General features: G+C 42.6%; 1 protein-coding gene across 1 annotated transcript in view; it reads right to left on the reverse strand.

Annotated features, from left to right (window-relative positions):
* abcg1 (ATP-binding cassette, sub-family G (WHITE), member 1) overlaps positions 1-12207 on the reverse strand; it is a 33533-nt gene extending 21326 nt beyond the window's left edge. The window contains exons 1-2 of the mRNA XM_014161979.2: positions 11438-12207; positions 8753-8996 (exon numbers count right to left, since the gene is read on the reverse strand). Coding sequence (XP_014017454.1) covers positions 8753-8996; positions 11438-11500 — 307 coding nt within the window. The 5' untranslated portion in view covers positions 11501-12207. The remainder of the gene's footprint in view (positions 1-8752; positions 8997-11437) is intronic.
* Between the last annotated feature and the right edge of the window lie 2941 nt (positions 12208-15148).

The following is a 15148-nucleotide window of genomic DNA, read 5'->3' on the forward strand; positions in this document are numbered from 1 at the left end:
CTAGGATAGGATAAAGTAATCCTTCTACCCCCCCCCCCCTAAAACATTTAGATGCACTATTGTAAAGTGGTTGTTCCACTGGATATCATAAGGTGAATGCACCAATTTGTAAGTCGCTCTGGATAAGAGCATCTGCTAAATGACTTAAATGTAATGTAAATGTACCCAAAGGTGTGAGACAATGGAAGTTGGAGAGATAATGCAGCATGCCTAAGACAACACAAAGGAAATCCTTGCATACAGTGTAAATAGTCACTTCAGGGGCTGGACCACTGCAAATGCAGGCCCACAGTACATGTTGGTGCTGAGTGAGTTATTTTGATGCCAGACCAGTCATGGTTCTCTTCATATTTTACTTTAATCTGATCTGTTCCATGTTTCGTCTGATGAATGATTATATCTTGGGGTGTACTCATTAGTGCACACCATAGCTAAATGTTTTTCAATCCGTTTGGTTCCTAATGAACACACGCCTAAAAAACATCACTGCCGTTTTCCATCAATAGATGCGTGTTTCTTTTTCTGTTCTGTCAAATCTACCTAATTGAAAACATAAATGAAAACATTCCACGATTAAATATGTTATATTTCAGGATTTAAAATAGAAATGCCACTATAGTGGCATGCATTTTCTCCAATGCATTGCCTGACAGCAACGAAACAGTTCCAATACAGCAAAAAAGTAAACAGAGTTTTCCCATATATCATCCGGCCAGACTGTTACATACTGTCAGTTAGACTCCCACTGTGGCTGTTGAAAGAGTCTTTTTGCATGTGTTTTTGTTTTATGTAGCCCTCTAGTAGATCACCTCAGCTATATCTAGCACACGCCTCAGCTATGTGTAACAACGTCTGATACCTCTCGTGCAGGCTCCCACCCAAGAACATGCCTATCGCAGGGTAACAGTCTGTCAAAACTATAGACTGTAATTAAATGTTTTAGATCTGCTGCAAAGCACCACTGCTCCAAGCCAAACATAAATGAATAATGCACTTAAAGCCACATTCCTTAATTTTAGTACACTCTTAAAAGAGCAGTCCACAAAAAATAAAAAAATAAAAAAATAAAAAATGCATCATGTTACATTTTCACCTGTAGATATTGCTTGATTTCTATTATGCAGTGCCTTCGGAAATTCAGACCCCTCGACTTTTTCCACATTTTGTTACGTTACAGCCATACTCTAATATGGATTTAAAAAATAAAAATACTCAGCAATCTAAACAAAATACCCCATAATGACAAAGCAAAAACAGGTTTAGACATTTTTGCAAATGCATTAAAAATAAAAAACAGAAATAGCTTATCTACATAAGTATTCAGACCCTTTGCTATGAGACTCGAAATTGATCTCAGATGCATCCTGTTTCCATCGATCATCCTTGAGATGATTCTACAACTTGATTGGAGTCCACTTGTGCTAAATTAAATTGATTGGACATGATTTGGAAAGGCACACACCTGTCTATATAAGGTCCCACAGTTGACAGTGCATGTCAGAGCAAAAACCAAGCCATGAGGTCAAAGGAATTGTCCGTAGAACTCCAAGACACAACCCTGTCAAGGCACAGATCTGGGGAACGGTACCAAAACATTTCTCCAGCATTGAAGGTCCCCTAGAACACAGTGGCCTCCATCATTCTTAAATGGAAGAACTTTGGAACCACCAAGACTCTTTCTAGAGCTGGCCGCTCGGCCAAACTGAGCAATCGGTGGAGAAGGGCCTTGGTCAGGGAGGTGACCAAGAACCAGAAGGTCACTCTGACAGAGCTCCACTTTGGAGATGAGAGAACCTTCCAGAAGCCCAACACTCTCTTCAGCACTCCACCAATCAGGCCTTTATGGTAGAGTGGCCAGACGGAAGCCACTAATCAGTAAAAAGCACATGACAGCCTGCTTGGAGTTTGCCAAAAGGCACCGAAAGGACTCTCAGACCATGACAAACTAGATTCTCTGGTCTGATGAAACCAAGATTGAACTGTTTGGCCTGAATGCCAAGCGTCACATCGGAAGGAAACCCGGCACCATCCCTACGGTGAAGCATGGTGGTGGCAGCATCATGCTGTGGGGATGTTTTTTAGCAACAGGGACTGGGAGACTTGTCAGGATCAAGGAAAAGATGAACGGAGCAAAGTACAGACAGATCCTTGATGAAAACCTGCTCCAAAGAGCTCAGAACCTCAGACTGGAGCGAAAGTTCACCTTCCAACAGGACAATGACCCTAAGCATTTAGCCAAGACAGAGCAGGAGTGGCTTCAGGACAAATCTCTGAATGCCCTTCAGTGGCCCAGCCAGAGCCCGGACTTGAACCCGATGGGGTCTGAACAATTATGTACATGTGATTTCAGCTTTTATTCTTTATAAATTTGCAAAAAAATCAAAAAAACGGTTTTTGCTTTGTCATTATAGGGTATTGTGTGTAGATTGATGGGGGGGGGGACTATTTAATCCATTTTAGGCCGTAACATAACACAATGTGGAAAAGGTCAAGGGGTGTGAATACTTCCCGAATGGGGTAGTTGGATCATGTCCCCCCTGTCCTATTCATTGTGATCTGAAAGGCAAAACTGATTCTAGATCGGTAGTCTACTCATACTCTGAGAGACTTTGAGAATATGGGCCATCAAGGGGAGACTGCTGCACTGCTTAAGTCACAGGACATCATTGTGTGATGTGTCTACTCAACTGGGTCTCCAGTCATGGATGATAGAATACACTGGAAGAAGAGCAGCTCAGCACAACAGCCAAAAACCTTCTCCAGAAAATCTACAAAATCAGTGCTAGTTAGAAAAGACAAGTGCGAGTTTAAAGACACCATCTCTCTTTCTCTCACTGCCCGAGTGCTATAAGAAGGTATTCATTTTACATTCATCTTTAAGGTTGCTGCCCCTATCATCGCCAAGCCTATCTCCAACATGTTTTACCTGTCTCTCCTTTCCGGGGAGGTTCCCATTGCTTGGAAGGCAGCCACGGTTCGTCCATTATTTAAAGGGGGAGATCAAGCTGATCCTAAATGTTATAGGCCTATTTCTATTTTGCCCTGTTTATCTAAAGTGTTGGAAAAACGTGTCAATAATCAACTGACTGGCTTTCTTGATATAGTATTCTCTCGGGTATGCAATCTGGTTTCCGCTCAGGTTATGGATGTGTCACTGCAACCTTAAGGGTCCTCAATGATGTCACCATTGCCCTTGATTCTAAGCAATATTGTGCTGCTATTTTTATTGACTTGGCCAAAGCTTTTGCTACGGTAGACCATTCCATTCTTGTGGGCCGGCTAAGGAGTATTGGTGTCTCTGAGGGGTCTTTGGCCTGGTTTGCTAACAACCTCTCTCAAAGAGTGCCGTCTATAAAGTCAGAAAATCTGCTGTCTCAGCCACTGACTGTCACCAAGGGAGTACCCCAAGGCTCGATCCTAGGCCCCACGCTCTTCTCAATTTACATCAACAACATAGCTCAGGCAGTAGGGCGCTCTCTCATCCATTTATAGGCAGATGATACAGTCTTATACTCAGCTGGCCCCTCCCCGGAGTTTGTGTTAAATGCTCTACAATAAAACTTTCTTAGTGTCCAACAAGCTTTCTCTACCCTTAACCTTGTTCTGAACATCTCCAAAACAAAGGTAGTTTGGTAAGAGGAATGTCCCTCCTCCCACAGGTGTTATTACTACCTCTGAGGGTTTAGAGCTTGAGGTAGTCACCTCATACAAGTACTTGGGAGTATGGCTAGATGGTGCACTGTCCTTCTCTCAGCACATATCAAAGCTGCAGGCTATAGATAAATCTAGACTTGGTTTCTTCTATCGTAATTGCTCCTCTTTCACCCCAGCTGCCAAACTAACCCTGATTCAGATGACCATCCTACCCATGCTAGATTATGGAAACATAATTTATATATGGGAAGGTAAGGGTGCTCTCGAGCAGCTAGATGTTCTTTACCATTCGGCCATCAGATTTGCCACCAATGCTCCTTATAGGACACATCACTACACTCTATACGTCGCAAGACCCACTGGTTGATGCTTATTTATAAAACCCTCTTAGGCCTCACTCCCCCCTATCTGAGATGTCTACTGCAGCCTTCATCCTCCACATACAACACCCGTTCTGCCAGTCACATTCTGTTAAAGGTCCCCAAAGCACACACATCCCTGGGTCGCTCCTCTTTTCAGTTCGCTGCAGCTAGCGACTGGAAAGAGATGCAACAAACACTCAACTGGACAGTTTTATCTCAATCTCTTCATTCAAAGACTCAATCATGGACACTCTTACTGACAGTTGTGGCTGCTTTGTGTGATGTATTGTTGTCTCTACCTTATTGCCCTTTGTGCTGTTGTCTGTGCCCAATAATATTTGTACCATGTTTTGTACTGCTACTGTACAGTACCATGTTGTGTTCTGGATAAGAGCGTCTGCTAAATGACTTAAATGTAAATGTAAATGTGTTGCTACCATGTTGTTGTTTTGTTGTGTTGCTACCATGCTGTGTCATGTGTTGCTGCCTTGCTATGTTGTTGTCTTAGGTCTCTTTTTATGTAGTGTTGTGTTCTCTCTCTTGTCGTGATGTGTGTTTTGTCCTATATATATATATATATATTGTATTTATTATTTATTTTTAATCCCAGGCCCCCGTGCCCGCAGAAGGCCTTTTGCCTTTTGGTAGGCCGTCATTGTAAATAAGAATTTGTTCTTAACTGACTTGCCTAGTTAAATAAAGGTTAAATAAAATAAATACATCTAAATGTAGATCTGAACACCTTGCTAAAGTCACCAGGATATCACAGGGATCCTCAGTGGCACAAATCTGAGAGTAATTCAACTCCCAGGGTTCCCTGCGCAGGTGCCCATGCTCTGACAGACATATTGTAGATGCTGACATCCCTTCGTGACAGTGACTCAGTTGTACTACCCTGTTATAAATCTTTCCCATGATCCTGACGGATCTTGAAAGATCGTCCTGAAAGATCGAGATTATAACCAGGGCAGAGCTGTTTTTCTTTTCAACCAAAGCTGACATTAAAAGAGTATGTGACTCAGTTGTGTGAAGTCTATTAAACACGAGAGAGCAGACTCCTTACACAAACATTTCTAAAAAAGCTATATAGAGCCATGCCAACAAACAAAAGCTTACAGTGGCCTAATCCCTTGAATATTAGTCCTCTGATGCGCTTTAAAAACGGGGAGCAAAACATTTAGTCATGCTCGCTCGCTCGCTCACAGACATGCATGTAAGCAAGCACACACACTTTCGTCACCACCAATACTATTTGGTGTAAACGGCAGAGTAACCGAATGTCTGTATGTCTGGAGGGTTCAGCCTAGGTGAAATGCATCAGGTCTTTAAAGCACTAACTGACACGTCATCTAATGGATTTCCAGGGTGATACCCATGCCTCGTCATCCTCTCAGTCAGACAGATGGTCAGTCAGAAAAGACAAGGTCAGGTCACATCAATGCACTAAACTGTAGGTCTGAGTCTAGTTAAAGGGATATTTAAAGGTCTATGTTTTGTAGTAAAAAAGACAGAGCAAGATCATTTTTTCCAATGGCACCATCTGGTGTGAATCATGTGATTTTAACCAATTGTGAGTAGTCATTGGCTACTAATTGGTTAAAATCCCATACTGTACATTTACATTTTAGTAAACGCTCTTATCCAGAGCGACTTACAGTAGTGAATACATACATTTCATTTCATGCATTTTTTTTTTGTACTGGCCCCCCGTGGGAATCGAACCCACAACCCTGGCATTGCACACACCATGTTGGCGTTGCAAACACCATGCTCTACCAACTGAGCCACAGGGAGGCCCACTGGTTGATCAACATTGTTGACGTTGGAGTAGTGCTGGAGATCATGAATATTAAAGGTTGAAAATGTGTAATGTCCCTTTAAGCCATCATCACAACTAGCTATGCAAATAAATGTGTGTTCTACAGTAAATAAAGTGGCGTAATGAATTGAAATGTGGTTGAGGTCGATTTGACATCTAAAATTAACGTTATAGGTTTATTATTATTAGTGAATTTTATGATGCAACCAGCTCCATCGGTCAATTAAGAATTGAAGCATTAGACATATGTGTTAATGCAAAAAACCCACTAATCGTTGCTCTTTTAAGAGATGAAAGGCAGCTCAAGCGGCATCCTTTTTAGTTTGTATCTTTGTGAGTGCAAAGCCCATGGCATCCTGCTGTGTTATCATCAGCCCCACCCCCACTGCATCTGGGTTACTGTAGTTTGCTGACCGATAGTAACCGGCTGAGAGCAGCTCAGACTCTCTTAGTTGCGGCTGCAGATGACTTGCTACAGAGTTTTCTCAGTTTCCTTATTGTATGTATTACCAAGATTTGTAGGACAGCTCGACGGCCCGGTTTCCATTTCAGTCAACCAGGAACAATACAGGCTGTAATGTTGCCCAGACCTAAAGCCTGGCTGGGACAACAGCATCCGGTCAAGTCCACAAGGTCAGACAGAAGTTCCCATTATCTAAATCAAACATCCATTCAATTTAGATGACCTACCTTTCCTCCATGCTCATTGTTGATGTGTTTATAAAAAAAAGAAATGTAATACATGTGCGTCTAACTGTAGGCTGCCTTTTAATGATTAGATCACATGTTTGTATTCTCTGCACTTCTATATCTTAATGTTGTCTGTATGTTTCTCTGATCTAGTCTACGCTTTGAGAAGGAGACAGATGAACAGCCAGACAGAAGGCGCAGGTCTGCATGGCAATGAACATCCAGATGGAGAGTGCTAATGAAGACAACAGTGCTTTGCTGTGATGGGAGGAGGGCCCCTCCAGTGAAGACATGCCAGAGTAACTAGCCAGCTGTGCAGTTCCGTCAATACAGATTCACAGAAACACTACCACCAGCACCCAATCCCAAACGTAAAGCAACCTCGCTAACAACTCTCTCGCTCTGGTCTTGTGGGAGAGCAATCACTTACCCAGAGGGAGTAATGATGTGCCTATTCAAAAGGCTAACAAGTAATATCTTACTTTGTTTACAGTAATGTGTTTGATGGCACATCTTTGAAGCAATAGCCTTCCATCACTCTCAACATCAAATCAGACTTTTATGATGGTAGGTGATTCTTAAAATACTCAGTGGGATCGGAGTGTTGTCAGGCAGCTGATTTCTCTAAAAGGTGATTTGAGGTCCCTAACTGGAGCTTACAGTATGTGTTATCTGAACACTAGTACAAGCTTCACTGAACCGCAAAATAAGATCCATGCTAAATAAAAACTAACTAGCAGCTATTTTTGCCTACAAATATGCAAATCTGCATTTATTTATGATAATCCACCAGACAAAGCAATCATTATGTCTAATTTAATAAACATTTTTGCCAGCAAAATTTGAAGAGCAAGCGGTATGTAGAATTTCACTAGGCTGCAGTTTTCTGTAGTACCCTACATGCAGAGGAAAATAATTACACTTTCTGTTGGAAAGGGGATACCTAGTCAGTTGTCCAACTGAATGTACTGTATTCAACTGAAATGTGTCTTCTGCATTTAACCCAACCCATAACACCATGGGTTAACTGGCTTGCAGAATGACAGATTTCTACCTTGTCAGCTTGGGGATTCGATCCAGCAACCTTTCGGTTACTGGCCCAACACTCTAAGCACTAGGCTACCTGCCTCCCCAAATGTAAGTACAGAATTGTAACAATTGACCTACTTTTGATTGACTTAATATTCAAATAAACTGGTGCAGGGAATGTAGGGAAACTGAAATCCATTTGACCAAATTTTTACCAGCATGTCAACTTTGAAACTAGAGGTGATAAACTCTTGATCACCTTTACTCCACACACAGAAAAGCATACAAGGCTCTCCCTCGCCCTCCCTTTGGAAAATCTGACCATAACGCTATCCTCCTTCTTCCTGCTTACAAGCAAAAACTCAAACAGGAAGTACCAGTGATCCATATTGAGCGCAAGTGGTCAGATGAAACGGCTGCTAAGCTACAGGACTGTTTCGCTAGCACAGACTGGAATATGTTCTGTGAATCATCCGATAACATTACCACATCAGTCACACGCTTCATTAAGTGCATCGATGTCATCATCCCCACAGTGACCGTACGTACATATCCCAAACACAAGCAACATCCACACTGAGCTAAAAGCTAGAGCTGCCGTTTTCAAGGAGCAGGACACTAATCCGGACGCTTATAGAAAATACTGCTACAATCTCGGGCGAGCCATCAAACAGGCAAGACATCAATACAGGACTAAGATCGAATCATACTACGCTGGCTCTGAAGTTCGTCGAATATGGCAGGGTTTGCAAACTATCACGGATTACAAGCTTGGTCGCAAATGGGTCTTCCAAATGGACAATGACTCCAAGCGTACTTCCAAAGTTGTGGCAAAGTTGTGGCAAAAAGGACAACAAAGTCAAGGTATTGGAGTGGCCATCACAAAGCCCTGACCTCAATCCCATAGAAAATGTGTGGGCAGAACTGAAAAAGCATGTGCGACCAAGGAGGCCAACTAACCTGACTCAGTTGCACCAGCTCTGTCAGGAGGAATGGGCCAAAATTCACCCAACTTATTGTGGGAAACTGTAGTTATACCTCGTGTTACTTTCTATCTATTTTTCTCTCTGCATTGTTGGGAAGGGCCCATAAGCATTTTACTGTTAGTCTACACCTGTTGTTTACAAAACATGTGACAAATAAAATGTGATTTGATTTGAAAAATAAGATTCCTGAGAAAGGCCTATAATGCACCCACCTTTCTTTCTCCACCATGGTCCCTCTGGAACTGAGTAGCTGACATCTTTGAATTCAATGTTTACTGCTGGTCGATGTGGCAGGTAGGAAAAACGTTGGGCTTCAGTTAGACTGTTCTCCACTTTCTTGAGATGCCCATTTAATAATGGAGTATGTTGACTGCTCACATGATTGGATACCACTTCATCAAGAGATACACATACAGTCCTGGGGTCCAGCATCAGATCAGGAGGCCCATTGGTGTTCTGGTGGTGATGGAGAGAGAGGTACAACAGGTGGTTTGGAGTATAAAATGATTGAATTATCAAAAAATTTGCAAACAAAGTGGGGTAGGTTACACCATTAAAACTGGGAATTGAAAAACGGCAGCCTCGCCACTTGTTTTGATATAAAAAGTTGAGAGATGAGACTAAGAAAATGTAACCCTTCTAAAATTCATAGACAATGCTTGTGATGCAAGGAATGTCAATCCATGACATCCAAATGATATGTTTGAAACATGATGCTATACATTGTTCATTTCCAATCTTGATATTCTTAAACAATGGAGTAAAAAAAAAAATATTTTGGCTTATGATAGACCAAGACAGTTGTGCTGAGCCTGAGAGGCATTTCTATTCTTCAAGAATCAAGGTCAATAATTGTAATTTGACCACTGAAAATATCCCAGATTGTAGACAACAGTCAAACTTGAATACAATAAAGATATCTTATAACACAATTCCTTGATATGGGATGTACATATGCATGTACATTTCTGATAATTTCCCTTTCAGAATATGATTTAGGCAAAGTGCATATTGGCATAGTCTACTGTAGGCTACTGCAGAGTCGCCTAATCTGTTTCTATCTATAGGCAGAGTGCCGAGGTTACTATCGGACAAAGCTTACTCTGAGCACAAAGAAAAACAACAGCCATGCAATAATACTGATGAACTACACGGTATGTGTTAACTACATATACACATTTGAGTAATAAAAAATTGATTATTGAAGAAAGATGGCAGTCATTTGAATCTATGGTTCATTCACAAAAAAATGCTGGGTTGTTTGGTTGACCCAACTGCCAGGTTGCAGGCGTTGGGTCACATAGTTGGATTGTTTTCTTTAAAAAGAGCACAGTTAGGTTGTTGATGCTGGGTTATTGGTGCTGGGTTATTAAAATATGTCCTATACATAGTTTAGTAGGGGTTTTTGGTATTCCATGAGGCTTACAGAAGTGTATGAGTTCCCTAAAAGCCTATACAAATCACAGTTGGGATAGATACCACTTTATTATAATATGTAATAAATAATCCTAAATTCTAAAATAATTTGTAAAATGATAAATATTTTAAGAAAACATTTTATTTAAGCTTAACATGGTGAACAGGAATGACATTTACTCTCACGGGTTGCCATTAATAAGTTCTATCTGAAAGCCACACCTCCTGAAAATAACTTAGGGATTACATAAAAAAATACACAGATGCTACGTCAACCCAGCATGAAAGTGAAAGATACCCAACTGGCTGGGTCAAAATAACCCAGCATGTGTTTTATCCAATATTTACCCAGTGATGGGTTACCAAATGACCCAAATTGGGTTGTTTTTAACAACATTTATGGCCATCAGGTTAAGCAAAACTGACTAAATGAAAAACTTGCAGATTGATATAGTCATGTTGCCTAATAATTAGCAAATATTGTTATCGTTATTGTAATTATCATGATTTGAAAACGCAAAACATCTATTAAAGTATTTCCCACATAGTATTAATACAATCATAATCAGTGGTGGGAAAAGTACCCAATTGTCATACTTGAGTAAAAGTAAATAGGAAATGACTCAATAAATAAAGTGAAAGTCACCCAGTAACATACTACTTAAGTAAAAGTCTAAAAGTATTTGGTTTTAAATATACTTAAGTATCAAAACTAAATGTAATTGCAAAAATGTATCAAATGTAAAAGTATAAATCATTTCAAATTCCTTATATTAAGCAAACCAGATGGCACAATTGTTCGTGTTTTTTATTTATTTACGGATAGGCAGGGGCACTCTCCAACACTCAGACATCACTTAGAAAACAAAGCATTGTGTTTAGTGAGTCGCCAGATCAGATGCGGGTAGAGATGACCAGGGATGTTCTCTTGATAAGTGCGTGAAATGGTTCATTTCTGTCCTGCTAAGCATTCAAAATGTAACGAGTACTTTTGGGTGTCAGTGAAAATGTATGGAGTAAGAAGTACATAACTTTCTTTAGGAAGGTAGTAAAAGTAAAAGTTGTCAAAAAATCGAAATAGTAAAGTACAGATACAGCAAAAACTACTGAAGTAACACTTTAAAGTATTTTTACTTAAGTACTTTACACCGCTGATCATAATGCATTTCAATCATTTGGAGAGGGGATATTACAGTTCATATTCTCATCTAGGCTGCCTATTATGATGAACAGTGTTGGACATTATGATGAACAAGAAGAACTGATAGCAAAATGCTGATCAGACATGTTAATTTAAAGAAATGCACAACTTGCCAGGCCGTCATTGTAAATATGCATTTTTTCTTAACAACTTGCCTGGTTAAATAAAGGTTAAATAAAATGATAAAAAAAGATGTAATTAAAGAAAATACCATCAATATTATCACAATACATTGACACAATCACATTTTCATTTTTAATGAATAAGAGCGTTTTCTTACCATTAGGATGGAGTTAGTGACAGTGGCGTTATTCACAGAAAATGCTGCCATAAGGCATGCCATTTCCCCTCCAAAAATGGATCCAATAAATGGACAAAAATATTCCACTTAAAAACCTGCACAAATCTGTTCATTCGCCGCTTGGAATGCGCTGAGCACCTAAAAAAAGGTTTTCACTCTTCCTAGTTATGTTCTCTCCCGCGTGTCTTGCCTGCGCTGTGCCCAGAACGAAATCAGTAGCCTATTGTTTACAAGCGCACAACCAGCCACCGTGTTTAAAATGTGACGTCACACACCGGACCAGCACAAAAATGATCGCCTCTCTCCAGGTTAATGTTTGTGGAATTGCACAATACGCATGTCATCTACAGCTTGCCGGTCACGGTGTAGGTCTACAATACAAAACGTATTATAAGCTACCAAACTCAATTCCGTTATTTTATACGGAGGCGGAGTTGAGAATTGATAGCAACAACACTGAGTCACCATCAGTCGATACTTGTAAACATTTCAATTCTGAAAACGCTTTACCTGTACCTATGTTTGTCCTGTACAACTGCGGCAGCCTGCGGTCCTTCCGCGGGGTGATGAAATTCTAACTTTAAACATTTTTTTAAAACTTGTATCGAGTACAACCACCGACTTTTCCCTCATTTGTGTTTCTCAACTCAGCGCAAATAGGTTTGTGCCAATTGATGCTCTGTTCAAAACAACTTGTAACTGGATAAATCTCCGACTTCATTGCGTTCAAGACAACTCTGGGGGAAAAACTAGCTCAGACTGGGAAAAAATCGTTTAAAACAGTCATTCAAAGTCGGAAACTCGGGAATCTTCCTAGCTCAGACTTTCCGACCTGAAGATCACCGATGTCATGACATGACCCCGGTTATATCCGAGTTCCTAGTTATCTGGAAAGCACCATTAATCTCAGTTTATGTTGTAGGCTATGTCAAGGCTGCTGTGTCTCCAGTGGAGCAACACAACATGTAAAAAACTCGGTGGTTGTATTACACACACGTTTTTATTAAAAGTATGAATTTTAGCACCCAGTAGAAGGACGGCAGTTGTAGGGTACTAGGGGGTAACTAGTCCCCCCTAAGAACAGTGTCTAATTGCTGACACAAAAAAAGCTACATTTGGAGAAAAACATTGGTATGTGGATGAAGGTCATGCTTAGGCATAAACTACTAAGGGAAATAAATGGCCACAGTTTTCACTTTTTTTGTTATTTCATGAAATGTTGTTTCTAAAAACGGGGGTGCCAGTTACCCTGGTAGAAGATTATGGCATAGGGTTTCACACAAGTGTGTTCAAATCCATTTCATCAGTTTTATTTAGAAATTATTTAGTAAGTAATACTTAAAAGCTGTCTTATTTTAATTATTTATATAAAATATTGGGGGGAAATGGTGTTGCATATGTCACCATTAATATCCGCACTATGAGTAGATTTGATGTAAAGTACCTGTAGAAAAGGCCCATGGAGTTGGTGGAATAATTCTTTAATTCATGGCCACTTGCTCAGCTGGGCCAGGGGCGCTTTAATTAGGTCAGGTGGAAATGTCCGACAGATCTCAACTCATTAAAAGGAGGAAATCGCCATCGCCCGATCTCACTGCTTTCTCTTCCTTAACTCCGTCTAATCCAGAAGTTCTGTGCGTCCATGAATCCACAAAAGTCCACCAAACCTGTTACCTTTTCATCTGAACTATCTGTTACGATCGGGAGAGCGGGCCATCAGTTATATTGTTTATAGTTATTACCGCGAAGCGCGGCTTGGAGTGCACACTTCAAATTTATTGTGTAATGTAAATGGTCAATGATCACAGCCCTACAGATCATCACAGGCCAATTATGCTATTGATATATGGTTAATATGTAATGAAATTACATGTACATATGAAGACAAACTTGAAAGGTTGAAATATTTAACGTAATTGTTTGCTGAACTGATCAATTCTGATATCAAACTGATGGGGATTATAGATTGAATGATCGATCACTGATTGAATTATTGTCACGGTTGTCGTAAGAACTGGACCAAGGCGCAGCGTACGTAGCGTTCCACATCTTTATTATAAAGTGAAACTTCTGCACAAACAAAACAATAAAGAACAAACGAAATGTGACATTCTGGAGTGCTCACAGGCAACTACACAAAAACAAAACAAGATCCCGCAAAACACAGTGGGGAAATGGCTGCCTAAATATGATCCCCAATCAGATACAACGATAAATGGCTGCCTCTGATTGGGAACCATACCAGGCCAACATAGAGAATAAAAGGCTCTCTATGGCCCCCCCCAAAGGTGCGGACTCCGGCCGCAAAACCTGACTCAATAGGGGAGGGTCCGGGTAGGCATCTAGCGTTGGTGGCGGCTCCGGTGCAGGTCGTAACCCCCGTCCAGACCCCGGATCCAGCCATGGCGCCGGGCTGAACGTCGTTCCTGGACTGGGCACCGGCGCCGCAGAAGGCTCCGGCCATGGAGCTGAGTTGGCCGCCGTGCCTGGACTGGGCACCGGCACAAAGGAAGGCCCTGGAGCGGGACTGGACGCCGTGCCTGGACATCGGCGCAGAGGAAGGCTCCGGCCTTGGAGCGGGACTGGACGCCGTGCCTGGACTGGGCACCAGTGCAGAGGAAGGCTCCGCCCTTGGAGCTGGACTGGAAGCCGTGCCCGGACTGGGCACCGGCACAGAGGAAGGCTCCGGCCTTGGAGCTGGACTGGATGCCATGCCTGGACTGGGCACCGGCGCAGAGGAAGGCTCCGGCCTTGGAGCTGGACTGGACGCCGTGCCTGGACTGGGCATCGGCGCAAAGGAGGGCTCCGGCCTGTGGACTGTCGTAGGAGATTCCGGACTGTGGACCGTCGCAGGAGATTCCGGACTGTGGACCGTCGCAGGAGGTTTCGGACTGTGGACCGTCGCAGGAGGTTTCGGACTGTGGACCTTCGCAGGAGGTTTCGGACTGTGGACCGTTGCAGGAGGTTTCGGACTGTGGACCGTCGCAGGAGGTTCCGGATTGTGGACCGTGGCCGGAAGCTCCGGACTGGGGACCGTCGCCGGAAGCTCTGGACTGTTGATGCGCACTGGAGGCCTAGTGCGTGGAGCCGGTACAGGTGGCACCGGACTGGTGACACGCACTTCAGGGCGAGTGCGGGGAGCAGGCACAGGACATGCCGGACTGGGGAGGCGCACTGGAGGCCTGATGCGTGGGACCGGCACAGGTTGCACTGGACTGGTGACACGCTTTTCAGGGCGAGTGCGAGGAGCAGGCACAGGACATGCCTGACTGGGGGGGGCACACTGGAGGCCTGATGCGTGGGACCGGTACAGGTTGCACCAGACTGGTGACACGCTCTTCAGGGCAAGTGCGAGGAGCTGGCACAGGACGTACTGGGCTGTGGAGGCATACTGGAGACTTGGTGCGTAGAGCCGGCACAAATGGTACCGGAACGATGACACATTTCGCACGGCGAGTGCGGGGAGCTGGCACAGGACGTACTGGGCTGTGAAGGCGTACTGGAGACCTGGTGCGTGGAGCTGGCACAGTTTTTACCAGACTGCTAGCACTCTTCTCAGGACGAGTACGGAGAGCTGACTCAGGTGGCATCAAACAGATAACACGCTCCTTAGGGCGAATGTCGTGCATCATACACCAATAAAACAACTCTCTCATTTCTCTCTCCTCCAATTTCTCTATCAACTCACTG

This window comes from Salmo salar, chromosome ssa20, assembly GCF_905237065.1.
Source record: "Salmo salar chromosome ssa20, Ssal_v3.1, whole genome shotgun sequence".
Taxonomy (NCBI): Eukaryota; Metazoa; Chordata; class Actinopteri; order Salmoniformes; family Salmonidae; genus Salmo; species Salmo salar.